Genomic DNA, 20,178 nt, shown 5'->3' with positions numbered 1-20,178 from the left:
ATCTTCCTTGCATTGTGGGGACTAGAACAGGACACAGTACTCCAGGAGCAGACGGAAAAACACTGAGTAGGGTGGGATGATCACGTCTCTATCTCTGCTAGTAATGCCCCTGTGGATGCAGCTCAGTATCAGAGTTACCTTTGTTGCTGCAGTGGTGCACTTCTGACTTGTGTTCAGCTCGTTGTCCACCAGGAACCCAGGTCCTTTTGAGCAAGGCTGCTCTCCAACCACGTAGATCCTAGCCTGTCCTAGGCTCTTTGGTTATTCTGTTCCAGGTGCAGGACTTTGCACTTGTCTTTGTTAAACATCATACTATTGATAAATTACACTGCTGTCTCCACAAATGGCTGAATATGCTCAGGTCTGAAGCAAGTATTTCAACTTTTAAAGAATATGGTTAATGACAAAGCCCAATCATATTAATCTAATCTGCATGATGAAGGACCCAGAGCCGTCTTCTCTTTAGGCACTGTTGATGCATACAGGGTGACCAAGTTTGAAAGCACACCTTGAATTTACCCCTTTCATTTATTAACATTTATTCATTGCTGAGTTTATGAAGCAGTGTGGTGACCATATGTTTCTATTTGTACCAGTAATATGGTTTGCCCTACCATTCTGTCTACAGAACAGTATCAGTTTTTGAAATTTAAAAATAGAATAGAAACTATAAAATGTTGACTGCCTCAGGAGGAATTGCTTCTGAAATCGTTCAACTTGCAACATGACTCATAAAAAATTCTGGCTGATGTAAAATATTTTATGTGATCATGCTTCCAGTTCTAATAAAGTAATCAGTGCTTGCATCACATGTTCAGATAATCCAGCAGTGAAATTGTTAAGAGTAATGTTATATTCCATAGGGTTTACTGTTCCTTCAGATTGTATCTTCTGCCAGTAGTTACCAGGCTCAAATCAATTCTGGCATTTTGATACACAGTAGAAGCATTTTTTCAGCTTTAGAGTCATAAGCTGCAATTTTTAAAGACTCTTGTGAGGTTTGTAGCATATTATGGGGACACTAAACTGTGATATACCTGAATATAAAACAAGTGCTTTATAAATTGTTTTATCACGCTTCAAAGCAACATGCTAGCAGGATTACCAAATTCAACCACAGAATTTGCCAGTTTGGATCATGCGAAGGCAGGTGTGAGATTACAGCAGTAATAAAACTGAAACTGAATACTGGTAGCTGAATTTGTAACAAGCAATTGGTTTGATTTATATAACGTAAGCCACGTGAGGAGGGATATGCAGGTCAGCATCTTCAGATGGCAACAGTGGTTAGAAGGGTTGTGGTAGGTAGCTGGGAACCGCTGAGTTAATACCTGTTTAGTCTGGCAAAATGCTGGTGCAGCATAACTAGATTTGGTCAGATTTGTCTAGAGAGACACTATTTGCAACAAGGAGAAACTAGTCAGTTGTATCCAGTGCCATTCGTGCCATAAAAGATCTTAGCTAAAATTAGCATAAGAACATAGACAATATGGAGTTTCCCAGGGCAAGAATTGGTACATTAGCTGTGAGCACATATTCAGCCTGCAAAATACTTAAGGTTTGTAAATGCACAAATCAGTGATTAAACTTCTTTTAGAGTAATAGAACAATATATTACAAAATGCAAATGGTAAATGATCCTTGTTCAGGGAAATAGAGGAAGCACAACTGAATATAGCCTGCAGTGTTATTTTCTAATCCAAGGAGTCTGTTATATAGCAGATTTGCAGAAAAGAAACAAAATATACGAAATAAAGCACACACGTCTTAATTAAAACAAACAAACCAACCAAAACAAAACAAACCCCACAAGCAAAAAACCAAAACCAAATGCAAACAACAACAAAAAACAAAAAGCCACAAAAAGCTCACAAACAAACAAACACCTTACTTCTGTTTTGAGAAAATCATGTCCTCATTTTTTGTCCAAGGAGTGAACTAATGACCTGGTGGTAGTAACATGAGTTGGAGATTTAATAAGAACAAACACAAAATGATAAACACTGTTTTTAAAAAAGAAAATAAGATTAAGCATACAGAAAGGACTGTTTGTCAGAGATTTGCTGTTCACCATTCCCAGGAAAGGGCCCAAGTTTATTTCCAAGTTCTGAGCCTTTGGAGACTGCCGCCAGTCGTGGTCAGTACAAACACACTGGGGCTTTTAAGCCCCAATTTCTACAGACTTCATCTTTGCCAAGTATACTTGAACCTCCAGGCCTACAAACACTCCATTGGCACAGAGCAATGGAAAATGCTTTTGCCTTATCTATTATCTGACTTGAGCCTCCAATGCAGGAAAGAGGAAGAGGTAAAAAATCTTGAAGCAGAATATGAAGAGTAGCACAATATTTACATTACTATTTCTTTCTACTAAAATGCAGGGAGTATATGGCAGAGGAGGAGAGAAGTCTTTGAAAAAGAGCTGATTATAGTGTAGCAAAGTTTTTGTGATGAAGGCAGGTGGTTAGTATAGGTGATTTAAGAAGATACATAGTTAGGAGAGGAAAACAATGAGGTGGTGTAGAAGTTGTGAACATTTCTGTTACATGTGAGTTTCATATTTTATCAGTCAAGAGCCTCATAAATGAGTGAAGATCCAGTGAACTTTAAAAAAGTAACTTAATGAAAATACAGGTATAAGAAATAAGTGCAGTAGGAATCTGAATGAGTTTGTAGCAGCCAAGGTAGGAAGTAATTTTTGTAGTAAAGAGGATGCAGGAGCATAAATGAATAAGCAAAGTAAAAATTAATATTGCTACAAAAGTGGCTGCTCTACTGAGTTCAACATGCTTTAATTTGTCATAATACTCAGCATAACATGTCTTAAAAATCTAGGCCCAAGGCTGTTATTCACTAAGCACAGTGCCTTGATGATTCACATTAGGTCAGTTGATGGTCTGGCAATTCTGAAAAACAAACTGAGTCAGACAGATGATAAAAAACACTTGAAATGGACAGAGGAAATAAACTAGAATTTTATTTTAAAAATTGACTGCAACAGCACTAAAGGGCATTATCATTATAGAAAGCATAAACCACCACTGTGGCTGGAACTGGCTGGAATAATAGGTCTATCCAGTGCTTTCCAAGTAGCAAAAACCTCTGGGTTTATCGAGTAAGGGGGTTACAGACATTATGGATGGAGTATATTTTTTAATTTAATCAAGCACACAGCACTGCTTTTAATGACACGATATTTCACCTTTCCTTGTCTTTCTGACATCTAATAAAAACTCAGAATATTACTGTTACTAAAGGAATTCAAATTGTGTCATCTTATGGTACCTCCACAGTCACATATTAGCTATTGAATAATTTCTAAAGCGATGCAGAGGATAAGGCAACTATTATTTTACCACTATCATTTATGTTCGACAGCAGCTGGCTCACCAGTCCCTGTATGTGTTGTTTGTGGCTTAGATGCACAATTTTGGGAATGGAACAGAATTAATTTATTGTGTTGGGAGAGTGTAGTAGACATGGGAAACAATCCTTACAATATTTTGATGGTCATGGGGGGTATCTCTTTTTCCAGGTTTATAGTGTTTTATGTTATGGTGCTTTTGGACATGACTGGGACTTGTAGGTAGTACTGCAGAACAGTAACTGATAATAATGAAATGCTCCTTCCTGAAGATGTGTAGCTGTGAGTTTTTAAAAAGTCTTGAGACTGCTAAACGAAATCTCATGGCATTATAGTTCATGTCTTATGAACTATTGCAGGAAAAAACAAATTAAGATGGGGGTGATGGTTCAGGGTTGAGGAATGATTAAATTTCAAATCAAAAGACTTCCTTCAAAAACTGAAACGAAAATTGGAATAAGGTGAGAGGGTGAACTCAAGACAATGTTTATTCTAAGTATGCACAAACCTCTTTTTGATGCTGTTTTCAAAATGATGCAGCAGTTAAATTTATTATACCCCTGGGAAGCATAAACCTTAGGGCCTGATTCCTCTCTCTACATAATAAGAATGGTGAAAAGTAGCCTTAAAGTAGATATAAATCGCATTTAAATCTTCTTTACAGCTCAGCAATGGTAGAAAGGAGCCTCAATATAAATGAGAATCAGGCCCCCAGTATCTATTTAACCCTTGGGCTTTGTATATAATTTTATTTGCACCTTTAAGAGATTTGCAGCGGGATTTTTAATCAGGATTCGGTGTACAGAAAGCTAAATGTTTTCATTGCCTTACAAGTAACTTTAATCATAGAGGCAGATCATTCTTTTTATTTCTCGAGAGGGAATGGTAGAATTTCCTGCCTTTGTGAAAACCAAGCTGAATGTTTCTGACACCCATAGTACAGTGTCAATTGGAAATTCACATTTCATGTAATAACAGACCATTTTAATTTCATGAGCTAAAGAATTGGTTTCCACTTGCAAATTGTAGCGAAGAAAGCAATATTGTCAGAAGAACCGGCACAGTGCTTCAAAAGATAAATCTATTGAATTAAATAAGAGGCTTTCATTACCTTTTACATTACATTTCCGTATAACATAAGCATTAATTAAACTCTTCATTGCTTTCTCCTATTCAGCAGAGTACTTGCTCAGTCTGACAAGAAATGCTGCCCAAGAAAACATGTGGTACGCAAACAGCCATTAAAATACACTTACTCAAGCAGAAGGGAAGAGTAGAAGGGGAGAAAGTTTTGGTGCATTTGGGCAAGTGGGACCTATCTACAGAAATACGTAATTTGTTTTTTCATGTTCTCACAGCACGACAGCTCCAGTGACTTGTAACAGGTCATCTCACTAGGTATTTCTCCAGGCATTTCGAATACAAACAGAAAGGAAGTAATTGTGTTTGGATTTTTCAGCATATGTTTATGAGGAAGGCTTCTTCAATGTGAGGAATCATTTTTGGCGTAAGACAGTTCTACCTTTCCAAGTATCAAAACGACTCTGTAAAGTGTGTCTCCCCTCCTGTGTGAGGAATGCCCAACTATGGCAAAGTTGTTGATACCAATTCAAAGTCTTCCCCATCAAGCAGTCAAGGCTGAAAGAGCTCTTTGGGTAGCCCATCTCCCTTAACTGAAAAAATATCATGTATATTTGGTTCTGACACATTTCTGTCTGTACTCAAATATTTCTAATTCCTTTTTTCTTATGATTCTAGGGGAACATTTGAGAATCTGCCCTCAGGAATATACATGTTGCACCTCAGAAATGGAGGACAAGTTAAGCCAACAGAGCAAGTTGGAGTTTGAAAACTTGGTGGAGGAGACAAGTCACTTTGTACGCACCACTTTTGTATCCCGCCACAAGAAGTTTGACGGTAGGCTGGATATAATTTACTTATTTTCAAGGTTATGGGATTTAGAAGTCAGTTATCCAGAATGAATTCCAATGTTCTTTTCTTTACAATTAGATATCACATTTGCAGTTGTCAGTTTGGCTAAGATAAGGGTTAACTTGCAGCTGGTGTGCTTATCAGCCTTGTGAGTATTGCCTTTAATTACAATAACATCAAGAATCAGACTGTTAAGCGCCTGCAGGCTTGGCTAATGTTGAAAAAAGAGATTAGATATGCATAGAGAGGTTTATAATTTTTGTCTCCTAGTTTCAAATGCAAAATTTAGGTTTGCAATTATGTTCACTGTTGCAAGATGAACTGTGGTTATCCCATGATTTTTGTTATTGCAAAGCAGTTTATTTTTTGTAGTCTGCCTTTTTGTAGCCTTAAGGCTATAGTTTTTTCCTGAATGATTTTCTTGTGATGTACAGAATCTCTTAGAGGGCTTCTGGCTTCCAAAAACTCAGGCGTCAGCTGCATTTAAGAGAGATTGTCATGCAAACCACTTAAGCAGTATCAAGCACATCTTCTATACCTAGAAAGAATTGACAAGGACAGTTTGAGGTTTTTATTTGTTTCTAATCAGTACTCCAATCTCTTCTGGTCCTCGGCTTTTGTATGATCTTTGTAAGATCAGGGGTTCAGTCTCACAATTTGCTAAATGCTTGTCTTTAATAAGGAGGTTTTATGGCTGTGTCTGTATTTGCAAGTCACTCTTTATTTTCAAGTCACACTGCATTGAGTCGTTTTATAAAGTGCAGATTAGCAAAGAGCTAAAGAGCTTCAGAATATTCAGTCATGGCTCTATCTAAATATGAAATCTGTATGTCTGTTGAATGTGTCCCCCTGAGCACTTGTGTATATGCATAAATTGGAAAGGGTCTGGCACTAAGAGGTGTAAATCATCATTTGAAAGAGGATTACAGAACTGCATCTTTGCATGTAGGCAGAAAGCCTGCAGACAAGTTCAGTAAAGCTGGCTAACCCCAAGTAGTGGTAGGAGAATGGTGGAAAGGTTATCTCTGAAGTTGGAAGCTGAATTAGAAGATCTGAGGTTGCATTCAGAGAAAAAGTGAAGATGTCCCTGACTCCGTAGGGTAATTCTGTATTATTCTCTTTATCCAATTAAAGATTTTTTTTTTTCATAATATTGATTCTTTCAATATGACACAGAAGGGAAGAAGAATTATAAAAGGAGGGAATGGGAAATGTATAATATGAGGATGAGCTGGAGAAAAGTCTCCAGCGGCAGATCAGATGTTATAATTTAGAAAGTGTCCTTAGTCCTTGGAAGGACTGTGATGTGGATGATTGTGCAGTGCTCTGCATTGCGATGGCTTCCCTTTTTAATATGAAGTTGGAACGTTTTGGGTAGTGGATGTTCAAAATTTTACTTGGCTCCAAAGGACCTAATAAAAAACCCCGAAGTTATGTGCGGTATTGCAAAATGAGTATGCAAGCAGAACAGACATTTCAAACCAACTATGGTACATACACTCATTTACCACAGAGCTCAGATGGTACCTTACTAATTTTTTGGCCTTTTTATATTGCAATGAACTTAAGCATATTATGGCTTTTTCAGTGACGTGAAATTCTGAATCTTAATAGTGATGGTAAAGTAAATAGCTGAAAGTTACTGACCCGTTGTAAATATTGAATTCTCGGGTTCTTATGGATCTGCTCTACAGAAAGCTGGATTAGAAGACTAAGTGGTTTCTTCTGGCTTATCATTGATGTTTTAAAGGGAATTTGCAATGTGAAATATTTTCAAAGAACAATTGAAATATTTGTATACTTTCAGTATTTTAATGCTATTCGAAAACTATTAAAAAGTTGTTCACTTATGTGGAAAAACTGCTTAATCTTTCTGGAACAGCAAATGCATTAATGGAAAAAATATATTCATCTAACAGGCTGTCTTTCAGTCTAAAACCAGCTAGGTTTGTTGCAGGTTAAAAAAGGATGATGCTTTTCAGTGTAAAGCAAATACTGGATTGTTAGATAATGTCTCTGTTTTAACTCTTCAAGAATCATCTTTTTGATTGTTTGTTTGTTTTAATTTGGTACTTTGGTTGCACAAGGGAGTTCAGGTACATGACTGCCATTTGACGCTAGTACACCAGAAATAACAAAACAAATACAGCCAACTGTGGTGATTTTATGGAAGTTTATCAAGAGCAGCATATCTAAGCAATAACAGAATATATGAACATTTAAGTAATGTTGAGATAGAGAGTATGTTAGCACTGGTCCCGTGAGGAGTTAATTTGAACTAGTATTGCTGCCGGCCTCTTTGTTTGCGCAGAGATTTATATAATTTTGCAAACTTTTAAAAGAGACATGGAAAGTCTTGTAGATTTTTGTGATTTTTTTTCCTGCCATAGCAGGCATGTCTTAGGATAATGCTAATCTTCACAACATAAGACTTACTAGGGTTGTGGGAATTCTTTGTTGAATTATGATCTGACCTTCATATGCCTTGCCTTTCTTATTTGCTTTGTCTCCCACAACCATAAATTTCAGCATAGATTGAATGATTTTTCATTCTGAAAGGTAATTTGAGATCTGTTTTCCTTTTCAGGATTTTGCCCCAGATTCCTAATCATGATCTAATCTACAAGAAACCTCAATCTGCTCTAATTTAAACATTGTCTCTTAAACCTCTGGTCAGACACAAATTCTTACACATAATCACAGAATCAGAGCATGGCTGAGATGTGAAGACACCTCTGGGCATGACCTGGTCAACCTCTGCTGCTCAAAGCAGGGTCAGCTACCACTGGTCACCCAGGACCAGGTGCAGACAGGTTTTGAATATATCCAAGGATGGAGACTCCACAGCCTCTTTGGGCAACTTGTGCCAGTGTTTGACCATCCTCACAGTAAAAGTGTTTTATTGTGTTTAGACAGAATTTTCTGTTTGTGCCCACTGCTTCTTGTCCTGTCACTGGGTTCTATTGTGAAGAGCCTCCCTCCATTTTCTTTACTACTTCCACCAGACATTTATAGACATCGATCAGATCCTCCTGAGCCGCCTCTTCTCCAGGCTGGACACTCCCAGCTCTCTCAGCCTCTGCTCATGTAAGAGATGGTCCAGTCCCTTCATTAATTCACTGCCCTTTGCTGGACTTGCATGTCCGTATCTCTCTTGTACTGGGGAGCCAGACCTGGACTTGCACTCCACATGTGGCCTTGCCAGTGCTGAGCCGAAAGTTCCCCTCCCTCAGCCTGCTGGCAATGTTCCTACATCATATCTGTGTCAGTTTTATATTTCATTTTACCTGAAGTGCAGTACTTTACAAAATTAACGTCTCTAAAAACAAGCAGCAGGAGAAGCTAAATATGACATTCATAACAGAGGACTTGAGAAACTATTAAGTGTTTTGGAACCAGCTATGATGAGAAGGAATTATGTCTGCCTTTTAACTGGCAATCAGTTGTTGCATCCTAAAGCCCTATACAATCTTAGTCATTTCTTATTCATTTGCCCTTCTTATTTCTAAGGGGCTGTCACTGTGTTGGAACTTTTAACTGCTCGACCCTTCTAGATTCTTTTTCTCCTAAGTGTTTTATTCCTCATAGCATGTGAGGTTCAAAGATGTGTCAGAGAGAAAGGTCTGACAACAGTATTTTTCATTCGGTTTCCATGTTCTAGACAATCAGTGTGAATGAGCATGAGTCACTACACAATGTAGTACCAGCTGCCAATTGTTTCTTGGCTGAGCCTTATTTGCAGATGTTTACATCTGTATTGTCTAGATCTGTATATTTGCCATTGCACTGCTATACTCAATGGCCATTTCAAATTAATATCTATTATACAATTTCACTAATGGGTGCATGAAGATCCAGGGAATCTTCTCCTGAGAATCTTGCCAAAGAAAGAAAGTCTTGAAATGAGAAAAATTCCGTTGAAACAGTAGGTGCTCAATTTTCCTAGTAAAGAATGCAATATCTGTTTCAGCAGTGGGACTCTCAAACCCTTCTAAAAACAGGAAAAGGAACAAAACACCCTTCCAGTAGACAGGAAACACACAGGAAGTTAAGAGATCCAGCAGAAGCAGTTTTTTCTTTTACGCCAAGGCTTTGGGTAGGACTAATCCGAATAAGCAGACTTGTAATGATCAGCTGTTTCCTGTTCCTAGCAATAGACATGCAATCTTGCTCCAGTTCTTGGACCTCCACTGCATACCTCAAAGCAGCTTAAAATATATTACGCTAGCAGTGTAGCTGTAATAGTATCATCTTATTATCACCAATTCCCTTGCATAGTGGCATTGCTGAGCAGCTGTTTCACAGACAAGCCAATTTCTTTTAAGTATTGCTCCATCAGCAGCTGGAACCAGCCTTACTGGAAGGTTTTGTCGTGAATGTTAACGAGGAGACAAGTAGCCGTTCAGTGACATTTTCTCACTAATCCTTTGAATAACTACAGGAAAATTGTAACAAATAATTTTAATTTAGGCTAAATAGATCTTAACCTGATAAAAGAGACTCTATCTCCTCATTCCCATTAAAAAAAAGTACAGTAGTAGTCCTGCTAATGGTGTTTAAAATGAAAGAATATCTAAGAATAGCTGTCATGAACTCGAACGGATGTGGGTAGCCTTCAGCAGAATGTGTGAGGCATGATGCCATTTAAGGAAAATAATCTGAATTAAGGAAAATAATCTGAATATCATAAGAACCAATCTGCAGCTGCATTGATCTGTCTTACAGGGTCATCGTTCTCCATGCTCCTTTTTTTTTTTACAGTCCAGGAGAACAGTGGTCTATACCCATTAGTGCTGCTTATATTTCTTACAGTCATTACCATCAGTAGCCATGTAAATTACAGGGCAGAAAAGAAAGGTTTGAAGGTAAACCCCCAAAATAATACCTGCAAGAACAGCTAGCATCCTAGAGACCCTGTATCCCCTTTTCTTTCCTTGCACAATTTATGAAAGAACTTGGAGAGAAAATAGTGTTTATGAATCTTTCCTTGATATTAGAGCTGGCAAAAATGTGTTTTGTGAAGCTGCTTTCCAACAAAGTAAGAACTTTTCAATGAGATGAACTCTCTATAGCCAGGTATAACTGCCTCAATAAACCTGGCAAAAAAGTGTGGAGAGTAAAATAAAGGAGATGCTGGAAGTCAGGATATGCTGAGGTCCAGTTGCATGGCCAATACAAGTCTTCTGTCCTCTGCTGCTCCTTCCTCCCACGCTTGCTGCCCAGCTTGAGCCCCAGCTCACACCTGGAGCTGCACTGACCTCTGTGGACTTCTGCAGAGGAGGGGGTGCAGCGACACAGGACCCCACTTGCACACTCTTGCTGTCATGGTCAGCAGGTAAAGGACGGACTTCCAGCAAGATTTTTTTTTTTTCACGCTTGATATTTTTGGGTTTAGTTCTGAGCAAAGTGGTGGTATTTTGTTTTGGGGTTTTTTTGTTTGTTTTACAAGATCTCAGTGTCGCTTTGCAATGTGTTTCCCATCAAATGCAAAATCCATTGCAGAACAGGTGGATTTTTAAAACTCTACAACTGTTTGGCTGTAACAGTGCTTGCAGGGCCGTGGTTTATGTATAATTCATCTACTGTTTTAACACACTACATAACTTCTGCACTTGCCAACATACAGGCCTTAGAGCAGATAGAAGCCTTAACAAAAGGTAACATCTGCTGGCTTGTAGTATGTAACTGCTTGCAAACCTTTGCTGGACATCTGGTGCAAGTTTCTAAACTTTAAAGAGATTCTCGATAAAAGATTTCTTACCTTATTTTTGACTGGAAACATTAATTTGAAAATAAAAGATTCTATACATGATCCAAATCCTATCAGAGGTGATAATAGCCAATTCAATTTCAGGGTCTAATCCTCTAAGATTTGCACTGAGATTACTGTTGATGATTGTTTCATATATTATGTCAAAATTTGTTTGTAAATTACATTAGATCTTTGGGTTTTTTGCTTTTTTTAATCACCAAAAGAGCAGAATGGCAAGCCTACAAAACTTGGAAAGGAAGGGTTGGCCCTGTAGTAAGAACAGTTTCCAGCCAGGAGTGCAAATTCCCATAACCCAGTCAAGGAACTTCTGCAGGAACTTGTGTCTTCTGGTGCTCCCTGCAGCTGAAAATGCACTTCATGCAGTTGGATGGCTTGTCCTCTCTGTTGTTCCACAGCTTCATTTGCTGAGTGCAGCTGGTCAGTGGAGCATGTAGTCTTCTAACCAGCTGCATCAGGTTTATGAAGCTGCAAAGCGAAGGACAAGCTGCTACCCTGTACTGGAAGAGACGGACGTGACCCACGCTCAAATGAATCTCTTTAGAAAGGATGTTGTCCGAGTACAGCCAAATCCAAACAGGGCTTGAAAGGGCAGAGATCCAGTGCTTTTCCTGTTAAATAGAAAGCAAAATTTGCCTTGCTGAATATTAGATGTCCACGGTGTAGGGAACTCCTGTAGGTTCCCTCGATAGTCAGTAGGGAATGGTAGGTGCAAGTCATGGTCGTCTAAAGTTTACACCTCAAGTAGGTCAGGAAAAATCTCTCCCTGAAGTGCTTATCTCTCTGTATTGATTAGAGAGAGCATTTAGTTCAGACATAGAGACTATGGACTTACAGTTTTGTTCAGATAAATTCTGCTCCAAGGAACAGAATAATGGAGTGAAACATCTAAAACTCTTTTGATGCCCTCCTTGTGCTTTATTTGCCTCTTTTAGAAAAGTAATCCTTTTTTTTTTTTTCCCTGTAGTATTTTGTTGGTAAAAGGACATTAAAAATATTGAGGCAAGTAAGCACTATGGCAGTCAGTTATTATCTTATGCCTGTTGAAAAAAACTGTGCTGTTGAATTCAAATGACATTTAATCTTCTCTGAAGTTCTGCATAGTGTATATTTTTAATATTTTATGATAGAAATTGTTTTCTGAACTTAGTGTTCAAAACTTAAAGATACTAACCCATAAGTAAAATTACTGATTTACAAATACTAAAAATCCTGTGATTAAAGATGCTTCATATGCATATGGACAAGAATAGGATTCAGAAAGGACTCAGCCTCAAGTCCATAACACTGATGAAAGACATCGGTCTCCTGACAATCAACCATCAGAGGCTCTGTTACCTATACCTAATTCTTACTCTGATGGTAGGTGCTCACCTAACACACAGCAAGGACAAAACCGTGCTATAAGAATCAAAAATAAGGACTGTATATAAAAAACAAGCTACAAAACAAGAGTATTCACCCATGGTTTCAGCACCCCGGATAATAGGAGCTATACGCTTATAATTTCTCATTTGTTGTCCTCAACACTCATTAAATGCAGAAATACTATTTTTTAGATTAATCTCTTGACTGTAACGCATAGGCATTGTTGTCTTTTTGCTGCCCTTCTTTTCTTAATTCTTTTGCCTGTGTGTCCAAACAACTGGGAAATTAAAAGCAAACTTAAAATAATGTATCAGGAAAGGATCTTGGAATCTTTGAAAAATGATTTAGTGAATCTCTGTCCCTATATCTCTGCTTATCTAAAAGACTTTTTAGAGCTTATTTTAAATTAAAGTTTCCTTTATTCCTTTTACCTCTGCTCTGCCTTTTACCAGAAAAATTTGGAAATGGCTCTTTTTCTGTGAGGAGTGTCATAGGAATGTCACTTTTAGCAGTAAGAGAGATCCTTTAGAAAGAGAAGGGAACAATATGTTTATGTGCGATAAGAATACTTTTAGAGATAGTTTAAAAGCAGGCACATTAAGGTCCACTGTGCTATACTTAATGGTAACTACAAAAATCGCATATATAAATCAGAGCTAACAGATCTTCAGCAAGAAGACAGGAAGGAAGTAGCACAGGGGTATTGCTTCTGAAGTCTTCCCTGCTTGCTATACATTCGCTCTCATTCTATATCGATAGCTGAGAGGTAAAAAATAAACACGTGCTGCCTACATTGCCATAGTGCTTGTAGAAAGGAGTAGCAGTCGGTGTCTGTGTGGGCAGCCCTGCTCGGTGCTGGTGAGGGCTGACAAATGCTGGTGAGCCTAACACTGTGCTTGCAACCCAACTGCTAGGTGTGATGCCACCACAAGTAGCGCAGTTGCTGCTGGCCGAACTGCTACAGACAAAATAAAAGGAGATCACCAAGATATAAACTCTACTAGATTATCCATACTGCACTATTTCTTGCTTGTTGGTACTTCGTATGGACATTCAGGTGTTGTTTCTGAAATCTTGGGACTTAAAAAAATGCAGGACTCAATAGATAGAGACACTTAGATCACTGAAGTGTTCCAATTTTCCGAAATATATTGGAAAACTAACTTTCACTGATTCTCCATAAATTTTTTTATGGATTCCTTTTCTAAATATTACTGATACAGTTCTCACTCTTTCTCTTCTTGAGATGCTTACATAAATTAGGATCTTCATTTTCAGCTTTGCTGTGTTTTCCAAATTATACTGAAAAGGTTTTGCTTTGTGTATTTATTGGATATGCATCACATGCTGAGTTTACTCTGGGGTATGTATAGATTCATTTGCAAGTTTTATCAGAGATAAACCCCTACAGTTTCTTCTGTTTGTAATCTGTGTGCTTTATGCATTCAGAACTATATATCACTGAAACATCAGCTGAATGTTTCAGCAATGTGCAGGTCAGTTACCTGTCATTAACAGCAGTGATATTGCATAGAGCAGGGGATTAGCTGGGAAAGGGGGAAAGAGAGAGACAGAAGTAGGACCCAAGATACTGTGTCATGTACTATGACTATAATAATGTAAAGGACAGTATATGACTTACAGGAGCAATCTTAGATGGGTAACGATGCAGCTTTTGTGGAAGACAGACTTCATATTAGTGGAGAGACCGATGGCAGACACTGTTGCTACTTGAACTGTTCTTTGAAGCTACACCAGAAATTTTAATCAAATGAACAACAAACCTTAAGGCCTTAAATATATCTTCTTTAATATATGGCAGGTTATGAATTTAGCATTCTTAGGTGAAATTATTTCCTGTGAATAGATATTTTCTCGTGGTATCTTGGGAGCATCTAGAAGCCATTCCCTATATCTGAATTAGGAAATTCATCAACACGCAGCTAAAAGGCTGTCCTTGCTCTTGAATAGCTACGCTTGAAGTGAAAACATATGTGAAGCATCAAGGAGGTGAAAACAGCTCATTTCAGTAACATAGGACATTTTCTGTCAAGCAAATCTCAGCAACATCATGGCCAAAAAAAGGCAACAGGAGATAGTTGTTGAGTACTAACTTCAGTGAGTGGGTACAACCTATGTGATTTACTTTTTACTGTGGCAAGAGCAACTTTACTATGCAGGTACTAAAACTGCACTGAGGAAATAAATTCTGTTGTTTTCTGCTTTTTCATTCCTCTGACTTTGAAGCATTTTCATATGGGTGTGCAGCTTAAGAAAGGAATAAATTTAGGAATACTTGTATAAAAGTTGAACCAAAATTTGGTAGTATCATCAAGTAGCTGCTGGAAGACCAGGTGATCTCTGCTTGATGTGAACTAGTTTTTGCAGCATGTAAAATCTCTAGAGGGGAAAAATATGACAAGCTTTCAAAGAACAACAAGAAAGGGATGTATATGAAAGAATGTAGACTAGGAAATTCCCTATTTTCTCAGAGCAATTAACTATTAAGACTAAGGAAATAATGACTGCATTTTTTAATTTTCAAAAGCTGGAAACAATTGCTTAAAGAAAACACTTTGTTTCAATCACCACACAAATCAAGAAGCAAGATTTGAAGTTGAAATATGTATTTCTTGTTAACAAAGTGCTATACACATTTTGGGTTGAATTTCAGTAAATTCAAATATTTTTAAGGATTTCAAATGGATACTAAAGGTTATTTTCAACTGAAAAATCCAACATTTGTATTTAAAAATGAGGAAACAAATTATTATAAACTGTCTTCCAATAGTATGTTTTATGGCACAGTGAATTTGTGAAATGCATCAGCACTGCATTTTTAATTTTTACAAGTTTCTAATATTAACACTTTGATCAACTTTAAAAAAAAAAATCTCAAAGACTCCCAGGAAATTAGTGGGTTTTTTTGGTGTCTAATGTTGTATTTGTCTTAGTAACATTCCTGACACTCCTACAAGTAAATAACATATTAATTTAAGCTTTCATTAAATAACCTGCAAGGGGAACCTGCCTAACCTTCTCTAGTGCCTAATCAAGTTTCGGTACTGGCCATGAGCCGAAGATGCTTCTAGGCTATGTGGAATGGATCCCAGAGTCTCAGATATCTCAGGATCATTTTTGGACTCTACTCAAACCCAGCTAGCTGGGATCTGCTGCCTAGAGCAAAGAGCTACAGCTAGTGGAAAGCTACAGTTGTCTGCTTTACAGCGAGTTGCCCAGAAGCCATCCTTTTCCTGTATATATTCTATCTTTGAGATTCAGCTTCCTGTTTTGATACCAAAACATACATGATCTGATATTTTAAAAGGCCGCTGTACACTTGTAAGCATGTTGGTATTCAGCTTCTAACAGTTATGATTTATTTATTCACGCATCGGATTTTAAGTCTAAGTAAAGGTGCACAGGCTTGATCATTCTCATCTAATTGTATATCAATAGAAGATTCTTTTTTGTTTGTTTCTATTAGCTGAATGCTTGAACCAGTGAAAATTCCACGTTTAGTGAGGTTCATTACAATACCACATCCTACTTGGTCCAGTTTTGCCAAATGAACGCAGAATCTGATAATTCTTGGAGTTTACTTTTTAGACTTTTCTTGTAACAATGCAGTCAATTGGAATGGCAACATTTCAGATGGAGGCAAGATGCTGTTAAATCAAACAACCTTCTTAACTACTCCTCAGCTGTATTGTGCACCCTGTACCACAGATGTCGATCCTGAAGTGCCTTGTCTGAAAAATCACAGTGGCATGAGAACAGTTTGGAGATGAGGACGAGAAATGGAGAGCTGAGTGCTGCTAGTAACAGTTTTCCAAATAGGCTCATGAGGAATTCCTGCTGTCACACGTTCCTGTCTCTAGGCTGCTTCCTGGGATTTGTTCTCAAAATGTCATTAATAAACAGAAGTCCTCCAACACATTCCTGCTTAACTGCTCTTCTGATGTTTTGGCATAGCCATCATTTTATCAACAATAATTATCAAGACATTATAAAGATTCAATTTTGTTGTGTTCATTCTATTGACTTAAAGATATTATTTAGTAGATACACAGTTGTACTATTTAAATATCAATCAACCCTTGTCTATGTCACACTCTTTACACTGGGCATAGATATAATTCCAAATGCCAATAAGTAGATTGAAACAAATAAATTAGTATTCTGTGGAAGCTTATGTCCAAGCTGAAGTTATTTTAATGTGTTATATTTTTTTCAGCAGTTCACTGACAGTGACTAGCTTCTCAAGCAGCCTGAATGGTCATATAATTAAAGATAGGGATAAAATAAAATGCCTTGCAGGACAGGGATCCCTATGTGACAGCTTCTCTGTTAAATAAAAATGAGATGTTAAATATCAAGTGATCATTAAGGAAATTTAAATTAAGAAGTCATACAGCTATTTTACTGGAAATTACCCTACAACAGACTTTTTTTTTTTGCCCAACATTTTATTGTCATATCACACTCCTTGGATAAATATGGGCATATCTTTATTATTTTTAGCAGTTACAGTGTCATGCTATCTCTGTATAGATGTAATCACTGAATCTGGATCTGTCTTATTAAATCTGCATGCCCTTGTATAAGTCCTTCTTTTTATTCCAACACAAAATATCATTGAAGTAGAAAAGCCTTTGGAAAGTGAAAGAGAAACAGGAAGAAGTTTTCAAATGGCTCCTCATGGAAGGAAGGCACTGTTTGCTGGTCTGAGGAATCTGAGTGTACCCAAATTCTACTTTTCTCTGATTTTGCACAGTTCTTGGAAAAAAAAAAAAAAAAAAAATTGTCAGTTCAAAGTAATAATTGACCAGTTCTAACATCAGAGACAGAGAGACAATACTATTCTTGCCAGGATAATATCATGCTTAACTGTTCACCGAGAAGCCCAAAAGCATAGGGATTTATTTGGATTTTCTGATACCTTACATTTCTACGTTCTCTTCCTTAATATGGCTGTTTTTTTGAATTGGGTTCTTTCAAATGCGCTGAAACTCATGACGGTACATAAAACTAGAAATATCCCTCTTCAGTTCTTAGCCCAGGGATAAGTCTGTGCTGGACCTAAACATATGCAGGTGTAATGCCAGGCGTTTGCACGGGGATCTATTGCATTTTCAGCTAATGTATAAAATAAAATGCAGCAAGCCAAAGCAATGTTGCGCCCACCAGTTTTAGAAAAGCACTTTGAAATAAAACTCGTTATCCTCACCTTCACCAGTGCTATGCTCGTGATTTATGCAGTTCCATTGCTGAGAGGTGTGTTTCTCTAGCGTGAGCTGGTTTTCTACTTACGCATCAGTAGGTCGCTCACTAAAACTTTATCACTGTTGCAGCGGTGTGCCCGGGAGGAAATGGTTTTATTCATCTGTTTCTAAAGAGGCGCATGGCAGAAGAGTGATGCAGAAGAGGAAGGGAGGATTAGAGATGAGAGAAGGAGAGATGAGAACTGACTATACTGTTACGGTGGCCTTAGTCACATGGATAAGTGTTGAAACCTGGTGGCCAGAGGAAGGTCACCTCAGCAAGGATACCTCACTGGGCAACCTGCAGGGCTTTATTGCTGTTGCAGCCAATGGATTTATTTGTCAAAGGTTGCAGGTTCTGGTGAATCATCTAAAAGTGTGAGCAGGAGAAGGCGGCTGTTTATGTGAGGATTGTTTACCAGCAGGAATTTTTTGTTGTTGAGGATTATGTAGCATGTCAGTCTGCTCCTCCTGGCACCTGTTTTTCCTCTTCAACGCCAAAGAGGCTTCAGAATGCAAGGAGTATCTGTAATTAGGCCTTCAAATGCACAGCAGGAAAGGAAACAATCTTAGCACAGCATAAAAACAATAGCAGTTTCCTGGTTTGACTAAAATTTCTAAATGTCCTGATCTCTTTGATTTGCTTCTCTAACACTGCTCTTTACAGATTCCCCAACTAGAAAACGTGTTACCATGCAGAATGGCAATGCCCCTATCTATAATCTATGTTGTATTTATTTAATTTTACTATTTCAAGCATATCCAGGAAAGCTATAATCCATATTTATGTTAGAACTAGCAGTGAAGTGAGAGGCTTTTTACATAAGTTCTGGAATAAAAACAAAACAGCATTATTGGGGAAAAAGCACACACACTGACCATTTAAGGGCATGTTTTGTGCATCCCTAATGCAACACTGTAGGTATGCAAAAGGTATCCCTGGCCGTTCTATTGAAAGGTCTCAAACTGAAACTCAAGTGATAATATTGCTTATGAGTTTGTATGGTACTGTTCATGCCCATGGGAACTTAAAAAGTTTGTGCTGTGGCCATGTGTTGCTTGTTTGTTGCTTGCTCAGTATTTTTACTTGTAGCTTTTTTGTGGCTTTTTTAAAATTATTTTTTACATAAGGAGATGAATATCATTCTTGACCTTGCATTTTAAGTGTTGTACCGTTACTGGACATAGTGGTAGCAAGATAATTTTCTGATGTCTATGCACATATAAAAGGGCAAAGCAAGGAATCTTTATCACGAACGCATTTTTTTGTATTAAAATATTAAAAGTCATGTAAAAGAATACTTCTGCTTGCAAAGATTTAAAAGGTACTGCCTGAAGTTACTCTTGTTTGAATGAGTGACCTTTGTTTTCATTGCATCCAACTTATATACAGGACCTCAACTTTCCTAAGTGTGAGTTCTTTCCTTCTGTCTTTTTTAAAATCTTATTTTGCTACTCAGACCTTACATATCCTCTCACTTGAAATTTCCTTCATTAATATGAAGCCTGGTTATAATCAAACTCATATTGTTCAAGAATTCTAGGTGTCAAGGATCTACCACAAGGTCACCTTACTATGATGGTCTTGCATACATGGTCTTGCTGACTTTAAACCAGCTAAACTGGTTTAGCATGTTAAATCAGCAAAAATGTGCTGTGGTTTCTCCAGATGAAAGAAAGGAGTGGAAGGGACAGATAGAGAGAGAGGTGAAACAGTGTGGACATGTAGTATGGCAAGTAACTCTTGGAGATAAGAACAAAAAAAACTGTCAAAAGACCAACAAAATTAGGAGGTGGAAATTTTGAGAAGGAGAAAATTGATAACCTATTGCTTGGCTCTCTGCTTCTGCTCAGCTGTGACATAAAAACACCAAAGTAGCAATGCAGATTTCAGACTCCTAGGAAAGGAATAGACCCTGCGCTCCCACCAGTGCCTCATGACTTAGTCTATTTAAAAGACTTTATTGGACTACCCAGTGAAACAGCACACTATCAAATTCACTAATAGACCATCTACGAACAAGTGCAGCAAGTTCTGCAGCAGCTAAAAGGCTTCTTCTCAGCTTCTGTTTGCAAAACATGTGTGAGTTAATGGAGTATCACATTTATATAGTGCTGGGGCATTGACCTGAAGTCTTGTCAGGAAATAGATCCAGGTTTTACCAAGATATTCTGTGCTTTACAATAGAAACAGCCCACATATTCTAATAGCACCATTGTGTTATTTGTTTATTAAATAAAAAATGTGGATGACAACTTTACTATCCATGAATCTTTACCATCTATACATTACTCTGCTGTTCTTTCTTGGAGTGAAGCTATCTTCCAAATAAGTCTAATTTATTTGTGTTTACCAACTTAATTACTGAGTAAACCAGGGCAGAGATATTTTACAGTAACAATCACAGTTTGTATGTCTAGGGTAAAGAGAATAATCTGGTTTTGTTTCCAAAGAGTTCAGTGCCATTTGGTAAGGAATT

At 37.6% G+C, this 20,178-nt stretch overlaps 1 protein-coding gene across 1 annotated transcript in view; it reads left to right on the top strand.

Moving 5' to 3' along the window:
* Window positions 1-20,178, top strand: part of GPC6 (glypican 6) — a 769,976-nt gene that overhangs the window by 233,077 nt on the left and 516,721 nt on the right. The window contains exon 2 of the mRNA XM_065651447.1: window positions 5,123-5,281. Within this exon, the coding sequence (XP_065507519.1) occupies window positions 5,123-5,281 (159 nt within the window). The remainder of the gene's footprint in view (window positions 1-5,122; window positions 5,282-20,178) is intronic.

Source organism: Caloenas nicobarica, chromosome 1, assembly GCF_036013445.1.
Source record: "Caloenas nicobarica isolate bCalNic1 chromosome 1, bCalNic1.hap1, whole genome shotgun sequence".
In the NCBI taxonomy this organism is placed as follows: Eukaryota; Metazoa; Chordata; class Aves; order Columbiformes; family Columbidae; genus Caloenas; species Caloenas nicobarica.
This window is presented reverse-complemented; position numbering and strand designations above follow the sequence as displayed.